At 48.3% G+C, this 21,459-nt stretch overlaps 1 protein-coding gene across 1 annotated transcript in view; it reads right to left on the bottom strand.

Annotated features, from left to right (window-relative positions):
• NIBAN2 (niban apoptosis regulator 2) overlaps positions 1–21,459 on the bottom strand; it is a 109,739-nt gene that overhangs the window by 53,714 nt on the left and 34,566 nt on the right. The window contains exon 2 of the mRNA XM_084821412.1: positions 7,165–7,295. Within this exon, the coding sequence (XP_084677538.1) occupies positions 7,165–7,295 (131 nt within the window). The remainder of the gene's footprint in view (positions 1–7,164; positions 7,296–21,459) is intronic.

Here is a 21,459-nt window from a genome sequence, read left to right as displayed (position 1 = left end):
ATGTCTCCCTATCCAACAAGGGAGTCACATGCTGCCTGTAACCAGCCCTGGTCAACAGTCTGGCTGCAGCATCCTGGACCAGCTGAAATTCCTGAAGACTTTTTGAAGGATGTAGAGCATGTTGTACAACTAGGACATCCGTGACAGGGCTGGATATGGTCTGAGACAGGCCCATGGTTGACATGGTGACCATGAAATCCTGAGACACTCCTGACAAGGTAGCCTCAACATGAATTTTGAAGTCCCCCAAGGCCACAGGCTTTGGGGTCCTCAATTCTACACTTGAGACCACCTCAGTCAGCTCAGGCACAGAGACCACAGGGCAGCGGAGTGGAAGGTACACCAACAGAATCCTAGTCCTGTCTTGGGTGCCCAACACCAGGTGCAGACACTCAAAACTGGTTGACTGTTGGATGGGGTATCTAACCAGAGGGATGGAATCCTTATAGACCAAGGCTACTCCTCTCCCCACACCTCTGGTTGAGCTTGGGCCATGGTGTGAACAGAATGCTGGATTAGATGGACCCTTGGTCTGATCCAGCAGGGCTCTTCTTCTTATGTTCTTATGTTCTAAGAAACCCTGGTGGACACATTTGGGAGAGACAGACTCCTCCCCAATCACCCAATCAGTTTTCAGTGGCACGGGCCAGGTTGGCCTGTTCTTCAGGTATAAGGATGACACAACCTTTCCCCCTAGCTGGCCTGACATTCATCAGCAGCACCTTCAGGTTAGAGGGGACCGCAGGCAAGCCACCAGAATTACTGAGGCTGGGAGGTGGGCTGGAAGGGGATAAAGCACACAGATGTCTCAGTCACTGCCCCCAGTTGGCACACTAGCCTCAGCTGCGCAAATGCACTCCTGGCCACCGCTGAGACCTGGGCATCCAGGTTCAAGGCCGAGTCCAGGAGTGCACCCAAACTGCAAGCCTGAGTCTTCAGGGGAAGTGTAACCCCATCCGGCACAAGATGAATCCCTATTCTCTGATCTGCCTTTGGACTGACGAGGTGCACCTCTGTCTTGCCTGGATTAAGCTTCCATTTGTTTGCCCTCGTCTGGTCCATTACTGACATGGGATGCTGGCTTAGAACTGTAACGACTTCCTTGGATTTGGATGGAAAGGAGAGGTAGAGTTGGGTGTCATCAGCATGCTAGTTTTTCACAAAACGAATGGGCAGAATGGGGGCTGCACAGTTTGACTCCTATCTTAGGTTCTACAGGGGCTAGTGACTTGCTTTTTAGAAGAAGAAGAAGAAGAAGAAGAAGAAGAAGAAGAAGAAGAAGAAGAAGAAGAAGAAGAGCAGGAGGAGGAGGAGGAGGAAGGAAGAAAGCTGGGAATCTGGTGATTTGGGGAGATCAGCTGCCCTGCTTGCTTGCTTGCTTCCAGATGCCCATGTTTGCTGCTCACAGTCTAATTTCAAAAGCCCTCTGCAAGCGATCAGTTCAGACTTATAGAATCATAGAATAGTAGGGTTGAAAGGGGCCTATAAGATGACCGAGTCCAACCCCCTGCTCAATGCAGAAATCCAAGTCAGAGCATCCCTGACAGATGGCTGTCCAGCCTCATCTTGAATGCCTCCAGTGTGGGAGAGCCCACCACCTCCCTCGGTAATTGGTTCCATGGTCGTCTTGCTCTAACAGGAAGTTTTTCCGCATGTTCAGCCAGAATCTGGCTTCCTGTAACTCGAGCCCATGATTCCGTGTCCTGCACTCCGGGATGGAACTCTGCTGGGTAGGAAGAAGAATTAGAAAAAGAGGGAGTGGCCAAGATTAAAGTGGTCACCCATTCAGAGCGAGGGTGGGAAGCACTGCCTTTGCTCTAATTTGGCTTTGCATCACCATTATATAGGCTGGGGATCACCTCAGCAGAAGCCCCCCATTTAGAGTACAGGGAAGTGGTGCTGAAAAATAGCTATGATCAGAGAAGGTGAGGGCTGAAAAATGTTTCACCCCAAATTTTGATGCCACTCTAGATTAGCCTTCTCCAACCCCCAGTGCCCTCCAGATGTGTTGGACTGCAACTTCCATCACTCCTGCCACTGGCCCTGCTGGTTGGGGATTATGGGAGATGTAGTCCAACACATCTGGAGGGCACTGGGGGTTGGAGACGTCTGCTCTAGCCTATATCCAACAGTCTCTCAACCTTGTTGAGAGAGTGAGAGAGCGAAAACCTCTTCCCTTCCTCTTACTGAATTCCCCCCCTCTACAGCCCCAAAATCTGAAACAGCCCCCTCCACAAGTGCTCCTACAGACCTGCCCTATGTCTCAGAAGGTCCCTTTCCCACCCAGCCCTAAAACAACACCTCCACTGCTTATCTGAGGCACACAATCTCTTTCCCCTTGCAAAAAATGGGAACGGTTCCAAACGCACCTCCTCAAATCGTGCTGGATCTCCTTATGGGGTGCTCAGGGTGGGAGGAAGAACAAGTTTCTTTTCGGCACTGAAAACACACACTTCCCAGGGGATAGGCAGGAGTCATGTCAGGTGAACACCGCTTCTCCCACCACAACTCTCCCAGGGGCCTCTCGGAGTATCGCCACCATCTTCTGGGTTTTCACAAAGCATGCTGAGGACGTGACGGCTCAAGTTTGTTCATTTTTTCCACCTCTTTTCCTCTCTGAGTGCTATTTGGAGAGGCTCGCGTGTAAAATTAAACCCGAGGACGCTCGCAGAATACAATGCCTCATTAACTACTTGGGCTGCCTGCCAAGTCACAGCGAGAGAGAAAAGGAAGGAAACGGACATCAAAAGCCGGCCACAAGGAGGACAGCAGGGTCAGGAAGCCAAGGTGGGTCTCCTCTGGATTCCCAAGGGCTGGTGGTAAGAATCCCAAAGCAACTCCTTGCCAAGCCGGGTTGGCTACCCTACTGCACATGAGCTACCTGGAACGCCAAGCACCATCACACCAGGCCTTTCTAGAAGGATTTAGAAGAGGATGCAGAATAAGCGATGAGTGCAGTGCAAGTCTGTGAAGCTTTCAGGCCTACAGAGGCAAAGGGGGAAAAGGTCAGGCTTAGAGGCCTGGAGTTTTTGTTGGGAAGGGAGCGACCCAGAGAGGAGTAGTTTCATTTCCCTGGTTATGTTTCATTTCCCCAGTTAACTTCCATTTCTTCAGGTTTGAAACAGTACTGCTGGTTTTGAGGGAGGGGGGTATATAAAGAGAGCGAGAGAGACAGTGAGAGCAGAGTTGGGGAGAGCAGAGCCTGAAGACAGAGCAGGAAGAAGCAGCCTGGAGAAGTCTAAGTACAGCTAGAGTAAAGTACCCTGCGTTTTGCAACTTTCCTGTTCTCTTAATACCTTTTTGTATCACTCAGCTCTATTGTGTAAATGCCTTTAGTTGTGATTTGCTTGCTTTAATTTACCAGTAAACTGTTGTGGCTAAACCCTGTGACTAGAGTGTCAGTCACCCCATGTGTACAGCTTAAACCCCACGTTATCGGAAAGGGAAAGGGAAAAGAAGGAAGGTGGGACTCTTAAGGAGGCAAGAGATCCTTAAGGAGTAGTTCAGGGGGTCCAGGTCCTAAGGGGAACCTTGACAAAATCACTACTGACTCCTGTGGAACAGCCACCCTGGATCAAAACACTTTCACACCATCTCCTGTCTGACACTTTTTAGCAGCAAGGTAGTTCAGTGCTCAATGGCCCAAAGGCCAATGTGTGGACATCCAGGGGAACTTGGCCCTGAATTCAATCATGTGTCTTGATTACATTATCATGCTGCCTTTCCTCCAAGGAGTTCAGAGTGGCATACTTAGAGATCTCTCTCCCACCCCTGCACAAGTTTTATCCTTAAACAATCACCCTGTGAGGTAGGACAGGCTGCAAAAGACAATGATTGGTCCTAAGTCACCCAGCAAGCATCATGGCAAGTGGAGATTTGGACCTGAGTGGGGGCGAATACTCACGCTCAGCCTTCCCCAACTAGGGGCGCTCCAGATGTGGTGGACTACAGCTCCCATCATCCCATAGCAGGGGGTGATGGCAGTTGTAATCTGGTGGTTGGGCTAACGACACCACACTGGCCCAGGACATCTAAATGACCAATCAAAGAATCAAAATAGCAGCGGACTGGACCTCCTTCTCATAACTAGTGTATAGATAATACTAGATAATATTAATAATTTTATAAGCATTTCTACAGCACTCAAAGACCCTTCTTGATGTTATCTCAGCAAACCTTACAACAGCCCTGTAAGGTAGGCCAGCGTTCATACCCCCATACAGCAGATGGGAGCTTGCTTGAAGCTTCCCAGCGATTTCAAGGCAGAGGGAAGATCTGAATGGCAGACTTCTTGGCCCGCGGCTCTCGCTCTTCTCCATTTTACCAGCCCTCCGTGGAGACAACAGACAGGAAGAAGTAGCACCTTCTGCCCACCCTCTCTCCCACAGGTAGGCAACCTGATGTTTTCCAGATGTTTTGGGCTACAACTCCCATCAGCATGGCCAATAGTCTAGGAATTTGGAATTGTAGCCCCACACAGAGGTTGCCTACATCTGCTCTAGGCGATTATTCATGCTCCCCCAACTTCCCAGGTGGGGAGAACAACCTCTCTTTTTTGGCTACCCTCCCTGAGGTCACAGAAAGCATCCCACCCCCACCCCTGCCCCATCCCATCATGAGCCAGGCATCAAAAAGACCCCAGCTTTAACCACTACAAGCAGAGGGAGCCGGGATCATAGAATCATAGAATAGTAGGGTTGGAAAGGGCCTACAAGGCCATCGAGTCCAACCCCCTGCTCGATGCAGGAATCCAAGTCAGAGCATCCCTGACAGATGGCTGTCCAGCCTCGTCTTGAACGCCTCCAGTGTGGGAGAGCCCACCACCTCCCCAGGGAATTGGTTCCATTGTCGTATTGCTCTAACAGTCAGGAGGTTTCTCCTGATGTTCAGCCGGAATCTGGCTTCCTGTAACTTGAGCCCATGATTCCGTGTCCTGCACTCTGGGATAATCACGAAGAGATCCTGGCCTTCCTCTCTGTGACAACCTTTCAAGTCCTTGAAGAGCGCTATCCTATCTCCCCTCAGTCTTCTCTTCTCAAGGCTAAACATGCCCTGTTCTTTCAGTCTCTCCTCATAGGGCTTTGTTTCCAGTCCCCTGATCATCTTTGTTGCCCTCCTCTGAACCCTCTCCAGTTTGTCTGCATCCTTCTTAAAGTGTGGTGCCCAGAACTGGACACAGTACTCCAGATGAGGCCTAACCAGTGCTGAGTAGAGGTCAGCAGTAGTTAAGTTGGGAAGAAAGACAAGACAACCTGTACACAAGCCTTGAGAAAAGAAGGCATATATCCCAAAACAAGACAGCTGCTTTCCTTGGGACAGGATCCCAAACTATGAGCATGTGCTGGACTGCTGAACCAGGGCACCAGGATCCAAGCCTTGCTCCAGCAATTTGCATTTTGTTCTGGGGCACCTCCAGGTCCCAGAAACAAGTGCAATGATAATGGAGTTGAAGGTGGTTTAGGACCAATGTGGCCTAGTGGTGATTCTGGGTTAGCAGCAATGCATTCCTAAGACACCAGGAGAGGGCAATCCATCGTCATGATCTAAAAATGCCTTTATTTCAGCAATACTTATAATGGAGTAAGAACGTCTTCGGAGCTGATTTTAACCATCTAAGCAAGAAGATGGAGGCAGGGTGAAGAGGAGGGTTATTACTTCTCCAGAACTTTACCGAGAAACTCCATTGTTAAAAGGTGATGGGTCTCTGCCACAAGAAGCTTACAGTCCCAAATTCCGCCAGTCAGGAAAAGGACAGAGGGAGGGATGTTTTATAAACATTTTTTTCTTTACATGAAATAAATGCGATGCATTAAAAAAACAGAACAGTTTTGGATTGGCATTGAACAATCCAAATTGAAAAAAGAAAAAGAAAGACTCAGAAGTGTGGACAGAGGGCCCAGTCCAACAAACGTAGCACCCAGGCAGCTGACCTTAAAACCCTGAGATCTGATCAGAGAAGCTCCTGTCATACCAGTTCTTCTCCATGTTGGTGCCATGGATGTGGTCTGAGGGCACATGATGCAACCACTTGAAGCTAAGCCAGTCTGGGTCTGGTCAGTGCCTGGATGGGAGACCACCTGGGAACCCTGCCTTGAGTTCCATGATGGTAGGATATCATGTAACTGTGCTAAACAAATAAAATTATTAGAAGATATAATCGGCCTGGCTTCTACTCCTAAGGTGGGAAAACCTGCTCATTTTTATTTGCAGCATTCAGTTGAACTTACTGAAAAAAGCTGTCCAAAAATCTTAAACCCTGAAGTGAATCCCTCTCCTTACTGCTGTTGCAACCAATAACTCTTTCTCCAGTCCTCGCAAGACATTTCAGAGTTTCCATCTCCAGTGCTTGGATTCAAATTTGCATTCTACCTCCTCTGCCCTTGCAACACCGGCAGGTTCAAGCCAAATCCCTCCTTTCTGATAGAGTATTGAAAGGGGAGGGACCATAGCTCAGTGAAAGAGCAACAGCTTTGCATGTTGAAGGCCCCAGGTTGAACCTCCAGCGTCATCAGTTAAAAAAGGACCAGGTAGCAGGCAACACAGAAAACCCTTCTCTGCTCAAGACCAGTCAGAGCAACGCTGCAGTAGATGGGCAAAGAGTCCAGCCATTTTTGCCAAACCCCAACGCACACACAGCTACTTGAAGAATACCAGCCAACAAGCTAGGAAGATGATGACACCCCAGCCAATATGGAATTGTGCAGGTTTTGACTTGGCCATGAGCCAAGCGGAGTGGGTACCTCCTTGGCAACAGAATTCAATTAAAGACAAACAACCATAGGGTGTTGACCAGCACTTTGGTAAACCATAAACCTTCTCCTACTACCCAAGTCTTCCCACAACACCAGCTGAACACTGACCTCTTACACGCACACACACACACACCCCAACACCACGTTTCCCCCCACACAATGGCATTTAATGCAGACAGTATGCACTATCCAAAATACAGGTATCTTTTCAGGTCGACTCACCACACCGAGAGACGAGCGAGGGCAGAGGTCCTCCAAAAGACAGAATTACGGAAGTACATGATTTCATGTGGGACCAGTGTCTCAGCAGATGCCCTCACGGCCATCCACCCACCTTCTAAAACCACCATCTTGTTGAGTGCCAACACTGCCCGCGGTCATCTCATGCCCTCAAATCCATCAACTGACTTACCTTGCGGTGCAGTAGCTGAGGTTGAGGCCCGCCACTGTCTTCGATCTCATACCGGACACTGTTGAAGAGTGCAACACCATACTGTTCCTCATAGAAGCGGCAAAACTCTGCAAGGATGTTCCCAGTCTTCTCTGCAACACAAAGAAATAAATATATGTGTAAAGAGAGGAATACAAGGAAAGCCCTTTGAAGTGGGGAGGAAAGTGAGATCCAATTGTTAGCACCAAAGCCAGATGAAGAAGATCAGGGGCTCCTTCACACTGAGCTTTTATCCTGCGACTGAGATTGCTCCTTTACGGAAGTCTGTGGGCTCTTTACATGACACCATGATCATTCAAGGCGTCTCCTGCACTAAATGCCCTTTGTTCCATTTTTAATAGATCTCAGATAACGAGCTATGAAATTACCCCAGTATGTTCCGCTTCAGTTTCCTCTGTGAAAAGAGTAAAAGTGCCAAGAACAGGAGTGAGATCAATGAAAGATAATGGAAGACTCAGATATGGGGAGAAGGAGGGGAAACAGGGTGGGGGGAAAGGAAGTATGTGGAAAAGGGAGTCGTCGTGATCCTGCATTTAAAACGGAAGCAGAAAGCCCCGTTTTAAACGCAGGATTTTAGGCTGGTGTAGAGATGCCCGAAGTGTTACCAATGCCAGAGCAATTCCTCTTTAAAATGGGGGTTCTAGGGGCATAAGGCTTCAGTGCAAGCCTCCCTCCGCAGTGTATATTTTTGCTGCCACACCTGTTTAATGTTCCTAGAAGCTCTGAGAGTCCCGGTTCATGGCAGATGCCAATTTTCCTCAGGAGGCAAGCACAACTGCTTCCTTCCATTGCTCTGTGACCTTGTGGGTGATCGGTTAATAAATACAGTGGCAGCCCAGCAACTGGGGACATGATCCCTGATGCCAGCAAGTACCTGGGCAACTTGAGGAAAAGACATGATGCAAATGTAATGCATAAATAAGAGAGGAAGCCAAAGAAAAAGCAAGTCGAGCTAAAATAAGCTGTGCTTTGGAATGAGAGCATCCTGCACCTTAGTAAATCAAATGCTCCATTGGCTGTGAATGATGGGAATTGCAGTCCCATCTGGAAGGTGCCAGGATTGGGGAAGATGTCTGGCCTTGCTCCGCATCTTGCCCAACTATGACGACAAATCATGCAGAGAGCTGTTGACGGGAGGCCTTGTGACTTTGGGTGGGTTCCCTAGAAATCAACAGTTTGAAAAACAAAAGAAAAAGAACACAGATCTTGAATGCTGGGCGAATCTCCTTATTTAGCATTTTTGGCCTCTTCCCAGAAACCAAAACCTCCCACAATGAAGGCAGGAAGTTATGCCCATAGAAGTTTCAAAGAGCCAATAGTCAGAAATCAGCATTCTCCAAACTCCCGGCATCTCCTCTCCTCTCCATCCCAACAATTTAAAAATTGGCAGCAACAGCGAGGAAGGGAAGAGACCACCTGTTGGGGTGTGGTCCCCAGCATGTGCCTGACTATGCCAACCTTGGAGGAGTTCACCCCCTGTTGGTCTAGGCATAGCTTCCAAATCGAAAAGAGACAAACTCTGCACAGCCATTCTGACCCGGAGGCTAACGGACAGCCTCCTCTCAGAGGAAGTTGCTCCAAAGCAGATTCTAGAACAGGCTGAGCCCTGAAGGAAAGCGAGACAGGCTCCTTGGAAAGACACAGCGGGTCATGCAGAGACACACAGCAGACCGGCCTCCTCTGTGGATCACTACCTTGGGTTCCATGGAGCGTTCATTTATTTCGGTTCATTTATTCTGTTTCCATACTGCCCCATAGCTGAAGCTGTCTGGGTAGTTCACAAAAATCAAGCTTGGCTTTGCCCAAGTTGAGTCAGCTCTGCCCAAGTTGAGTCAGCTCTGCCCAAGTTGAGTCAGCCTCCCCCAACAGGGTGCCTGCCAGATGCATGGGCTACAGCTCCCATCATCCCCAGTCAACAGCTAAGAGACTGAATTGTACGTCACTAAGTGCCACACTTCTCTCAGCCTTGGTCCCTTTCCCTGCCTCTGTCTGCAAATATGGGGATATTATTGACCTATCTCACAGGGTTGTAATCATGAATGTGTTCTTAAAAACAAAATGTTTTCCTTGTGTTTCTACCTGCCTTGTTTTTTACGGGGGGAGGGGGTGGGGGCGGGGGCGTTGAGGGGAGGAGGTTATAGTTTTATTGCATTTTATTATACTTATATTACTGTTAGCTACCTTGAGCACCATTTGGTAGGAAGGCAGCTATAAATTTAAACAAAAGCAGCAAAATGATGTCCTCTGAAATGCTATACCAATTGTAAGTATTGGGATAAGTCTAACAATGCCTGGACCATATATGGAAAAATTCAGAAGCAATTTCTCGTCATCGAAGGTGGCGGACCTGTAGCCCTCCAGATGATGTTGGACTCAAACACCCATCATCCTGGACCATTGGCTATGCTGGCTGGGGCTGATGGAGTCCAACAACATCTGGAGAGCCATGAGTCCCCCACCCCCGTTCTTCACTGAACACATGTGCAGAGATGCAGAATAGATCACCTAGGCTGTAAGGGCCTTGAACACGATCCGCAGGAATGTTTTCATACGACAGCCCCGCTGAAACTAATAGTTGTGCAAGAGCACGGAACGTGCACCAGAGAACTTCCCAGTAGACCAGCCATCCCCAACCTGGTGCCCTCCAGATGTTTTGGACTATAACTCCCATCAGTCCCAGCCAGGATGGCCAATGGTCAGGAATTCTGGGAGTTATACTCTGAAACCTCTGAAGGGCATTAGTAGGGATGTACAGATTGTATAAAATCCATTCCATCTGTGCTTCACAGATTGTCAGGCACCTTCCGTTCCGTGATCTGCTCATTGCCAGAACTGGATTATTTTGTTTCCAAATTTACGCAAATCCATATTTGCAGAAATGCGCAAATTTGTGTGTGCAAAAATGCGCAAATTCCCCCCAAATGTGCACTTTCATGCTTTAGCCAATGGGTATTTTTGGTCAGGTTAAAAAAAATGTGTATTTTTCTATGATGAAATCTGCACAAAATTCGGGAAAATCAGAAAAGCAGTCTGCAAGTCGGCAGAATTGGCCCGACGGGGGAAAGCCAGTCCCTTGCATAATCGGCAGGTCGGATTCATGAAAATCCAAACTCATTTGATTGCGCTGCATGTTTTTCCAACATCCCTAGGCACTGGGATGGAGCAGGCTGCATAAGACCACGCTTCTCAGTCATCACAGCTGTAGTCTCTGACTAATTTGGCATATGCTCAAAAAGTTACATAGTTTCTCTCGCTCGTCCAACAAGAGTCCAAATAAAGGCTCGTTTCATACCGCAGGAGGTATCGTGGGTTCTGTGAGTTTCCACAATGCAGGTAGGCACATCAAAACAAAAGAGGATGGAGAGAAGAAAATATTTGTGGGTCGTTTCTTCCTCACGTAGTTGTCCTCCCAACAGGGATTTTTCACCCCAAACCATTGGGTAACATTCCCCATTTTTCCCCAAATCCGTCTGGTAACATTAATATTGCATACAGAGAACGAAGACCAGTGTGGTGTATGGGTGGGGGGGAGGAAACAACAAATTATCATCTCAAAATGCAGGCAGCAATGTCCCAGGAACATCCAACCAAGCCAAAACACACAGTGGTTTGTAACATCCAGTGAAGGTTTTAGGCTGGCTCTACAAGCCTTGGGCTGCAAAATGGAGAGTGAGACCTAGAAATGCATGCAATCTACCTTCCCTGAATTATTATCTCATAAACCAGACGGGTAAAGCCGCAGTACAAAGGAAAACCAAGGTTAGATGGATAGGAATGGGCAAACTTGTCAATTTCAATTTCTTTCATTTTCTCATTCTTCCAATCTTAGCTTCATTCTGTCCCATTTCTGCATCAGTTTGTGATTTTTTTTTTAAGATGCCCACCCAAAAGTTCTGTGCACCTTTTCCGTGGTCATTTCTCCAAATACACACAATTTTTGGTAAGCCATTTTCCATAATGAAATGCATTTTTGTACATTATTTTCACCGATAGGCACCTGTTGGTATGCATTTTCCCCTCCCCACAATCACAAAATTAAGAGAAATACTGAAGGAGAATTGCATCTCAGTTCACATTTTGGTCCACAAAATGCAAATTAGGTGAGTTTGTCCAGCATCCTGTCCCCCATGGTGCCCAGCCTGATGCCCTTGCTTTTACCCCCCCTCCACCAACTAGTATTCAGAGGTATACTGTCTCTGAGCCTGGAGGTTCTATTTAGTTACCATGGCCAACAGCAGTTGATTGAGACCCTCCTCCTCCATAAACATCTGCAAGTCCATGTTACCACCTATCTCATCCAGTGCCCATCACCAAATCCCGTTGCAGCCAGTTCTGTAAGTTAACTCATTGTGCAAAGTAGTATTTGCTTCCCGACATTCCTGGTCAGAAGGAACAAGAGGGACCTCCAAAGTGTGGCAGTGTGGAAAGCTCCTGTCCAGGGTTCCAGCCAGCCCTGCCCTTGTCCCAGATGCTCCATTCTGTCCTGCCCTGCCCTTGTCCCAGATGCTCCATTCCACCCTGCCCTGCCCTTGTCTCGGATGCTCCATTCCACCCTGCCCTGCCTTTGTCCCGGATGCTCCATTCTGTCCTGCCCTGCCCTTGTCCCAGATGCTCCATTCCACCCTGCCCTGCCCTTGTCTCGGATGCTCCATTCCACCCTGCCCTGCCTTTGTCCTGGATGCTCCATTCCGCCCTGCCCTTGTCCCGGATGCTCCATTCCGCCCTGCCCTTGTCCCGGATGCTCCACTCCAGCCTGCCCTGTCCTTGTCCAGGATGCTCCACTCCAACAAGCCACGCTCTTGTCCAGGATACTTCACCACCATTCCACCACTTCCACCACCCGCCCCCAACAGACACTAGGCATTCTGTGGCCATCAAGCATGCTCAGTCCTCACTGGGCTGTTTTGAGGAGGGGTCCCCCTAAAGATTTGGGGCATTTCTGCAAACCTCGGGACCCCTGCGCCTGCTGTGCCACTGGGCTACATGATAATCCATGCTCAAGGTGCTGTATGATACAGGAAGGCCCATATTTGCTTTTATCTTTCATTTTCATCCACTTGGGAAATGTGAAGCGTCTCCTGCGACATTCAAACGGGGCCTTCAAAGTCACCTGATGAACTTTAGTCAAGTGCGGGTCTGAAGCCGAGGCACCCCAGTCCTAATGCGGCCCAGCCTTTCCTAACCTGGAGCCCTCCAGATACGTTGGACTGCAAATCCCATCATCCCCACTGGCTGGGGGCGATGGGAGCTGCAGTCCAACAGAGGTTGGGGAAGGCTACGCTAGCCACTACAACACATTGGCAAATTAAAGATTGCAGCTCTAGAAACTACAGCAGCAAGGGCATCCCAGGAAAAAAGTGCCCCCCCCCCCGAGCTTCTTGTGGGTTCTTCTCAGTCATACTGAAATGGAATGTGAGGCAGATGATACAGAGCCTTGGTGAAGTAGCTTATCCAGCTTGTGTCGTAATGCACAGCTCAATGCCTCTGACTCCAAGCTTCCTCTTGAACATTTCAAACCCGGGGAGAACATGTGGTTTCTTTGTAGGTCAAGGATCCCAGACGGCTGTGACATGCAAGGAAAAGACAAACACAGACACACGCGGCAGCGTCAAGAAATCCGGGCTGTCAGGGAAAGCCTAAATCTTATTTGTTGAAAGAGATGGAGCTCCTGGTGCGTACAAGGCCAGGAAGACTCTAAAACAGGCTTCCCGGTGGACTCCAGATGTTTTGGACGACAGCTCTGGTAGCTCGGGCTAATGGGAGTTGAAATCCAAAACATCTAGAGGGCTCCAGGTGGGGAAGGCTGTAAAAGGATGCTTTTCCCACCCCTTTTGGGATCACCAAAGGCCTGTTTCCAATTCTCCAAGAGAACCCAAGAGCGGCCCTGTTGAGTCACCACCCGAGGTCCATCTCATTCAGCACCCTGTTTCCCCACAGTGGACAACCAGATGCCTGCAGGAAGCCCTGAAGCAGGACAGGAGAGCAATACCAGCATGACCCCTTTGAAAGAACATACACCCCTTGTCATTTTTCCCCAACATCTAGTGGTACAATGCCTCTGAAGATGGAGGTACTGTTTAGCTAACAGTCATTGGGGCTGTTTACACAACAGGCTAACTCACACCCAGTGGTTGATTGTGGGTTGTTTTGAACCGTGGGTTGTTTGCTGAACTGTGGGTTAGCGTGTTGTCTGAACACAGCACGTTTTCCGCAGGGTGGGTTATCATGTTGTCTGAATGCAGCCAGGGGGGCTTGTTAACCATGCAGTGTGACTCGTTAACCACCCTGAACAACCCAACAACAAACCATGGGCTCTCAAGTGGCTTGTTCGAGAAAAATAAGCCACACGGCACGGTTAACAAGCCACCCTGGTGCGTTCAGACTGCATGCTAACCCATGGTTCAACAAACAACCCACGGTTCGAAACAACCCACATTCAAGCACTGAGTGTGGGTTAGCGTGTTGTGTGAACAGCCCCCGAGACTATTCTCCATCAGTCTACTCCATCCCTTTGCTTATTCCTCCCTAAGTCTTCCAAGCCAAGTAGCTGTCACTGCGCCTCATGGTTGCAAATACGATGCATCTGATAAACATCTGCTTCTGCTTTGTTTTTGTCTGCTCCCTGCAACCCCACTGCTACCACTTTGCCCTATTTGCTTCCAGCGAGAAGACTCTGGGGTTCCATTAAACAAACATACAAACAAAGCAAGTGGATCCCACAAGCCTGAAGTCCACCCACCCCTGATTTAACTGATTAAAGATTCCAACCTCTAATTTATGTATTGTGTAAATAACCACCAGCTTAGGTATTCAAGTCACTCGGTGTGGACACAACCTCTTCTTCATAAGCACTGCATCAGAAAGGAGGGTCTGGGAGAGGGCGAAGTATGTACAACAACAGGGACTGGGGTCAAGGGTGTGAAAGACGACGCACACACATCCACACGGAGTCATCTCAAACAGGCAACCATCAGTTCCGCTTTGTGGGGATCCCAGTTCCTTACTGGCTTAGTCACAGCGTTTCTTTCCTAACTGACCTCACAAGGGCTGGGGGAGCTGTATTTTCTTCAGAAAGCAGGAGGATGATTCATAGCCCAAAACTGCAAACCATGCAGGGTATTAACAAGGCCAGAAGAAAGCCATGATCCTCCTTTGGTGCTGGTTATGCAAAAGCAGCAGCGTAGTACCGCGTAAGAGAAGGGATGCACAATCCAGGCTGCCCCCTCCCCGAAGAATGCCAGCTCAAAATGCGCCTTCCCTGCCCTGTTCCAACAGACGTCCGTGGAAGAACCAGATGCCAGGACTGCGAATAGCAGGGAAGCTTTACAGATGTTTTGTACTTTTCCTCTGTTTTAGGCCAGCTCACGACTAGCACAGGCACACATAGGCTAAAAATAAAATTGTGAACTAGAAACTTACGTGGGCTTACTTGCGAGACTGCTTTAGACACCACCATACTCCGCCCAATCCTGTTTGCGTTGCCATGTGCCTGGCATTCGTCTTTGTGTGCTTAAAGTGAGAGATCTGTTTCTCTACATGGTCTCCCCGCACACACCCACACAGTTGCACTGCATCATAGGCTTTAGTCTCCAAACTTGTGTTTGTGTTCCAAGATCAAGAGATAGGTGGTCTGGTAAACAAAGTGGCATCACCAGAACTTGGTTGCTACAAGAAATGTACCAGAAAATCCCTTCTATGGATTGGGCTTTTTAACGTACCATGTGTGTCCTGGAAGGAATGCCATTCCTGAACACGGTATGTGGTGCCACCTCTCTCCCCAAATCCCTCCTCAAAACTAATTGTCTGCTGCTAGTCCCGATTGTCAATTGAATCAATGTGAATTCAGTTCAATGTGAATTGAATACAGCCTAATGACTGTATTAATTTGGGGTCCTGACCTTGTCTGGACCCTTACCAGATGAATACCAGAGGAGCCCTCCTTACCTTCAGCCCTCCTTACCAGAGGAGGGCAGTGAAGATGATCAGGAGACCGGAAACAAAGCCCTATGAGGAGAGACTGAAAGAACTGTGCATGTTTAGCCTTGAGAAGACTGAGGGGAGATAGGATAGCGCTCTTCAAGGACTTGAAAGGTTGTCACAGGGAAGAAGACCAGGATCTCTTCTCGATCATCCCAGAGCGCAGGACACGGAATCATGGGCTCAAGTGACAGGAAGCCAGATTCCGGCTGAACATCAGAAAAAATGTCCTGACTGCTAGAGCAATACGACAATGGAACCACTTACCTAGGGAGGTGGTGGACTCTCCCACACTGGAGGCGTTCAAGATGAGGCTGGACATCCACCTGTCAGAGATGCTCTAACTTGAATTCCTGCATTGAGCAGGGGGTTGGACTCGATGGTCTTATGGAAGGCCCCTTCCAACCCTACTTCTCGATGGAAGGCCCCTTCCAACCCTACTTCTCAATGGAAGGCCCCTTCCAACCCTACTTCTCGATGGAAGGCCCCTTCCAACCCTACTATTCTACGATTCTAATACATTTGGCGTCACAAACAGGATCTTGTGAAGAGTTGTGTCAGGTTCTTTGCCCTGCTTTATTTCTGCATCCATTTACCATTGCATGTGTCATCAATAACTGTTAAACTGATCCATTTGTGGCTTTGCCCCACTTCAGCTTATCTCAAATCCATTTTGGTGAGGATCCTGACAAGGTTTAGACCCCAGATTAATACACCAGCACGTCATGGTTTCATCACCAATTGAAACCACGCTGTGACGCACTTTCAACTGAAACCATTACCTTCCTTGCAATGTCTCCTCTGCTGTCAACATTTTGGGTTGTAGGCTTGCTGGCTGTTCTTTCCCTCCTTGCTTATTTGACTCTGAATTAGTGCCATCGACACCCACAGCGCTTTACGGGGGGGGCGGTGTCAAGAGGGCAGACACGGCTCACTCCTTCACCCCAAAAGGAGGACCCTCTCCCAGATTTGTTCCAGCCACATTGCAAACTATGCAGACCCCCCGCTCCTTTCCCGTTTTCCGCATGTGGGCCTCCAAACTTTTGACACGCATAGGTGCCAAACCCAATAACTAGACTAGCAGGTTTGGAAGCGAGGGACTCTTGCCAATAGAGGGAAAGGAAAATAGCTGCCACCCCCTTCTCTTTTTCTCTGTCTTAAAAAAAAATCATGTGAAAATGAATATGTTCTTTAAATAGCCGCAAAAGTGGCTCAGTGCCATCAGCTGACCTGGCAGCAGGGAGACAGCAGGACATAAGAGACAGGATGCTGCTGGATATGGACTGGCTGAAGCCAGCTGCAGGTTGAAAGAGGAGGCGGCGGCGGAGGAGAGAAAAGAGGAACGTTTTCGTCCATTCCTGTTCCAAGTTTACACAGCAGCCTTGTCAATAGCAGCTGGTTTCCCAAACAGCCTCTGATTGCTGCTTGCATCCTCCCAGCACCTGCGGCAGTGTGTTCAGTTTTTAACCTACCTTTCCACAGTCTGCACTCAAGACGGCTTACAAAACAAAGCTTCCCTTGGATTATTAAACATCAGCCACATAGCGGTAAAATTAAAAAGCTACCCAGCAGAAATTAATAATCCAAACCACGACAAATTGCCGAAAGCAATAGCAGAATTCAAGTTGGGCTACCAGGGGTGGGCAACTTGTGGCCCTCCAGACTACGACTCCCGTCAGCCCCAGCCAATGGTGGAGGGTGACGGGAGGTGCAGTCCAACAACATCTGGGAGTCATCTCTGTGTTAAACAACGAGCTCGGGAACGTAAGATAGCCTTCACCTGGTGTATACTATGACCACTATGCCAAGTGGACGCTTCTGGGGAGGTTGCTCCAAAGTCAGGGGGCCACCACGAAGAAAGCTGTGTCCCTAGTTGCCACCTGCTTAACATCTGGAAGCAAGGAACTCCGGGGTAGGGCCTTAGATGAGACTTCGACACTGGCCTGGTTTAGATTTAACAGCAAACCACAGTTGGTTGTTACAAGCATACCCGGTGCCAGGGGTCAGCATGGGCGGGCAGCCGCTGAGGACCCAGGGACATGAAAGGGCCCATTTCAGCCACTGCGCTGCCTTCCTTGTCTTCCTCCTCCTTGCCCCATTTCAAAAGAAAGATTTATCAACTTATATTTTGAGTAGCTGCAATCTGAAGCAATCTGATGATGCCTTTTGGGCGAACAAAACCAATGAGCGCACAGGATAGTTTTTACATCAGTCCTGGGCCCTCATTGGCCATGTCTCCTACCACCACCACAAGACTAACGTTATTTTTCCTTTCCTTTTTTAGCTCTGTTGATTTTTTATCATACTTTGCTCTCCGTTTCCCATTTGATTCAGTTTTGAACATATTTGGCGTTTTAAATGCCATGTTTGGTTTTTATTTCGTTTCGAGTATTGCCATGTTTTTACGCTTGTTGTTTTATCATGTGAACTGCCCAGAGAGCTTTTCTTGTAGGGCGGCCTACAAATAATGCAAATAAAATTAAATTAAAAAGTAAGGATGTATCCACAACCCTGGCCCAGCTGCGAAAAACATTTCCAGAAACCTTCAGGCGGGACGCCCCTGGAATGGGAATGTACGTTCAGCCTAGGCTCAAGATATTTATTTATTATTAAATTTATTTATTAAATTTATTAATCGCCCATCTGACTGGTCACCCAGCCACTCTGGGCGATGTACAACCCACCATAAACAATTTAAAACAATACAATTTTACCATAATTTTTTTTTTAAAAAAAATACCCTAACCCACCCCAAATGCCTGCCTGAACAACCACGTTTTTAATGCACGACGGAAGCTCATTAAAGAGGGGGCATGACGGAGTTCCCTAGGGAGGGAGTTGAGAGAAGGGTCACCATATGAGAGAAGGGTCACCATCACAGCAGGCCAAACCACAACCATGCTGTGATCATTCACGACAACGGCGGATTGATGGTTTGGCAATCGTTGGAGGCTTCCAGCCCAGCCTTGCACGGAGTTACTGGGTGTGGGGATAAGCATGCACAACTCCAATGCTTCCTCTTCTGATGTTGAAGGGCAACTGGATCATAGAATCATAGACTAGTAGGGTTGGAAGGGGCCTATAAGACCATCGAGTCCAACCCCCTGCTCAGAGCAGGAATCCAAGTCAGAGCATCCCTGACAGGTGGCTGTCCAGCCTCGTCTTGAACGCCTCCAGTGTGGGACAGCCCACCACCTCCCTAGGTCATTGGTTCCGTTGTCGTACTGCTCTAACAGTCAGGAGATTTTCCCTGATGTTCAGCCGGAATCTGGCTTCATGTCACTTGAGCCCATTATTCCGTGTCCTGCACTCTGGGATGATGGAGAAGAGATCCTGGCCTTCCTGCCTCCGACAACCTTTCAAGTCCTTGAAGAGCGCTATCCTATCTCCCCTCAGTCTTCTCTTCTCAAGGCTCAACATGCCCAGTTCTTTCAGTCTCTCCTCACAGGGCTTTGTTTCCAGTCCCCTGATCATCTTCGTTGCCCGCCTTTATGGAGGCACTTTATGGCAGGCACTTGGGTAGAGGGCGAGTAGCACTCTGCTTGGCTGATGCAAGCACAAAGGGAAAAGTCTTGATCAGCAGGAGAGAAGGGGTACCATAAACAGAGGTTAGAATATAAGAGCTGGATGAGACCCACGGTTCATCCAATCCAGCATTCTGTTCCCCCTGCCCATGGTGGCCAGGAAGATGCTTCTAGGAAACCCATAAGCTTGAAGATAACAAGTTCTTCCCCACTCTTTGTTTCCCATAGCAACTGGTATTTTTTTTGGAGGTAGACTCCTTCTGAACCTGCAGGGTCTGTTGAGCTAGCACAATTGAGCCCCCTCCACAAGTTTGTCTAATCCCCTTTAACAGCCATCTAAACCACATCCTGTGGCAGTGAAACGGAGTTAATCCTGCATTCTGTCCTGAATTTACTGCCAAGCAGTTTCATTAGATGAACCCAAGTCCTGGTATTATGGAAGAAGGACATTTTTTTTTTTTTTATGGTTACCAGAATGAGATCCATTGGGTTGGAACTAGAGTTAGACATGCTTAGAATAGCCCCACTGAAATCAATGGGTCAAGTTAGTCATGACTTAAGTACCACTGAAGGGATCTACTCAAAGCAGAACCAAGTCTGAATCCAAACCAGTATATGCAGCATAGTGACAAAGAACAATTATATATATATAAAAAAATTTGGGTAACCAACTACAATTGGACTACAATTCCCATCACCCCAGCCAGCATAACGAACGACCACGCTGGCTTGGAATGATGGAAATTGTCATTCAAGACGTCTGGAGGGAACCAGATTCCGGAACACTGCATTATACCGTGTCGAAAACTGAGCACACTACAGTTTTCCAAAGGGACCAAACAAATTAAAATGGTTTATTTTTCTTTCTCTAACCTGAATAGCTCAGGCTAGCTTTATTAGCTCAAACTGAAACTGAAAATATTTCAGATTCCTGCACTGGACAGAGCAAACTATTTGGGTCTAGGAAGCTGCCCTATTAGAATTCAGATCACTGATTTATCTAGCTCAAAATACTCTACTCTGGCTTGCAACACTTCTCAAATGGGGCTCTTTCCCAGCTCGGCAACCTTTGCCTTCATAAGGGCTAGAAACGTGTGTGTATGTGTGTGTACTTTAAAGAAAGTGTAGATCAGCCTTACTCAACTTGGTGCTCTCTAGATGTTTTGGACTACAACTCCCAGCATTCCTTGTGCCCTGGCCATGGTGGCTGGGGCTGATGGGAGTTGAAGTCCAAAGCATCTGGAGGGCACTAGCTCATGGAAGGTTGTTCTAACTGGGGACTGAGCTGTTGCGCATGGCAAACGTGTTCTCTGCTCCTTTCCTTTAAATCTTCTACAGGGCAGCATATGTATATATAAATATATAGGGGGCTGGGATGACCTGGGACCTGAAGTCTTTCCAAGCTCTGCTTGAGCTAAACAATCCAAATAAACATTTGGCCACACTAGAAAAAAGAAAACCCTCTGCACAGCTGTTAGCCTCAGAAACAGAAGGGGCAGCAAGGGAACTGCAAATTGCAGTTCAGAACAAAATCTCCTGGGGGGTCTAAGGAGAAGCCTGGAAGGTGAAAGAGAGAAAGAGCAAGCCCTGAAGGCAAAACAGAGTCATTTTCTTTGTCCCTAAGGTTTCTTCGTCCCTCCCCTGCTGCTTTCCTGGAAAGGGGTGGAGAGAAGATCACCCAAGGGCAGTAACCTACCAACCGGCGATTTTCCTAGGAGGCAGTTCAGAAGGTTACCTGCTCCTGGGTGCAGATTGTGAACAGCGATCAGCATGAAGTATATGAGGAAGGACAGATCTGGTGGGAAGACGTGGCTATGTCTTCACCACGGAGGGGCAAGTCCACTTGCTCCCCAGCCATTACAAGTCCACACAGCTATACAGGCATCTAAGGTGAATCATATCTACCAACCTGGGATCCCTGCAAAGAGCAGGAAGGCATTTCAAAGCTCACTGGGTCTTCTCATCCTCATCCCATAATCCTGTACATACCAATCGCAAACTCATTCTCCGAGTGCAGATCCTTATGTAGCCAAAACGATACCACCCACACACAAGAGGGAGGTAGTAGCAGGCTCAGGGGAAGCCCCAAAAGATTTTTTTTTTGGGGGGGGGAACACAACAACCCAAACACAGCCCTATGAGGACTAAGGGCTTCTCTACACCAGCAATTTATTGCATGCTTGTGATTGGCCACTCACAGAAGTTTGAGGGTCTGTCACATGACAGCCTCGACATCCAGGGCCCCTCCCACGCATTTTCAGGTTTTTCCCACTGTAAAAAACACGGAGCTAAATCAAGTCTTTAAAAAATGTGCAGAATTGGTAGCATGTAATGCCACATAGCGCTGTATTTCACCCACGAGATGGCGCTGTCCCGAGGAAAACAGTGCCAAAACGGAAGGTTTCAATTCAAACCACATGGTCGCCCATGTCCACCCGTATAATGGAACTGATTGTAATCCCCCAAAGAATCCAAGAGCAGAACGTCCGGTAAGGCAGCGGGATTTTCCATTAATGTGGAGAAGCCTAAACATGCACAGCTGCCACAGAATGCTGGCTGACTACTATGGAGGAAAAGATGGAAAATTGGGAGAGGGGAGAGGATGGAATGGAGTATCCTGGAAGAGGGTATGGTTGGACAGTGACCTGAACAAAAGCACTCGATGCAGCAACATTTTGTTGCAAGTCCCACATGTCAATACCAACGGTCCACATTGGATCTCTGCTGGTCCCTCTTTCCCAGGATCTTCCTTTAA

This window comes from Heloderma suspectum, chromosome 14, assembly GCF_057233095.1.
Source record: "Heloderma suspectum isolate Gila_16-S chromosome 14, 16-S_ref, whole genome shotgun sequence".
NCBI classification, from domain to species: domain Eukaryota; kingdom Metazoa; phylum Chordata; class Lepidosauria; order Squamata; family Helodermatidae; genus Heloderma; species Heloderma suspectum.
The sequence above is the reverse complement of the archived record's forward strand: the minus strand, read 5'-3'. Positions and strand labels throughout refer to the sequence as shown.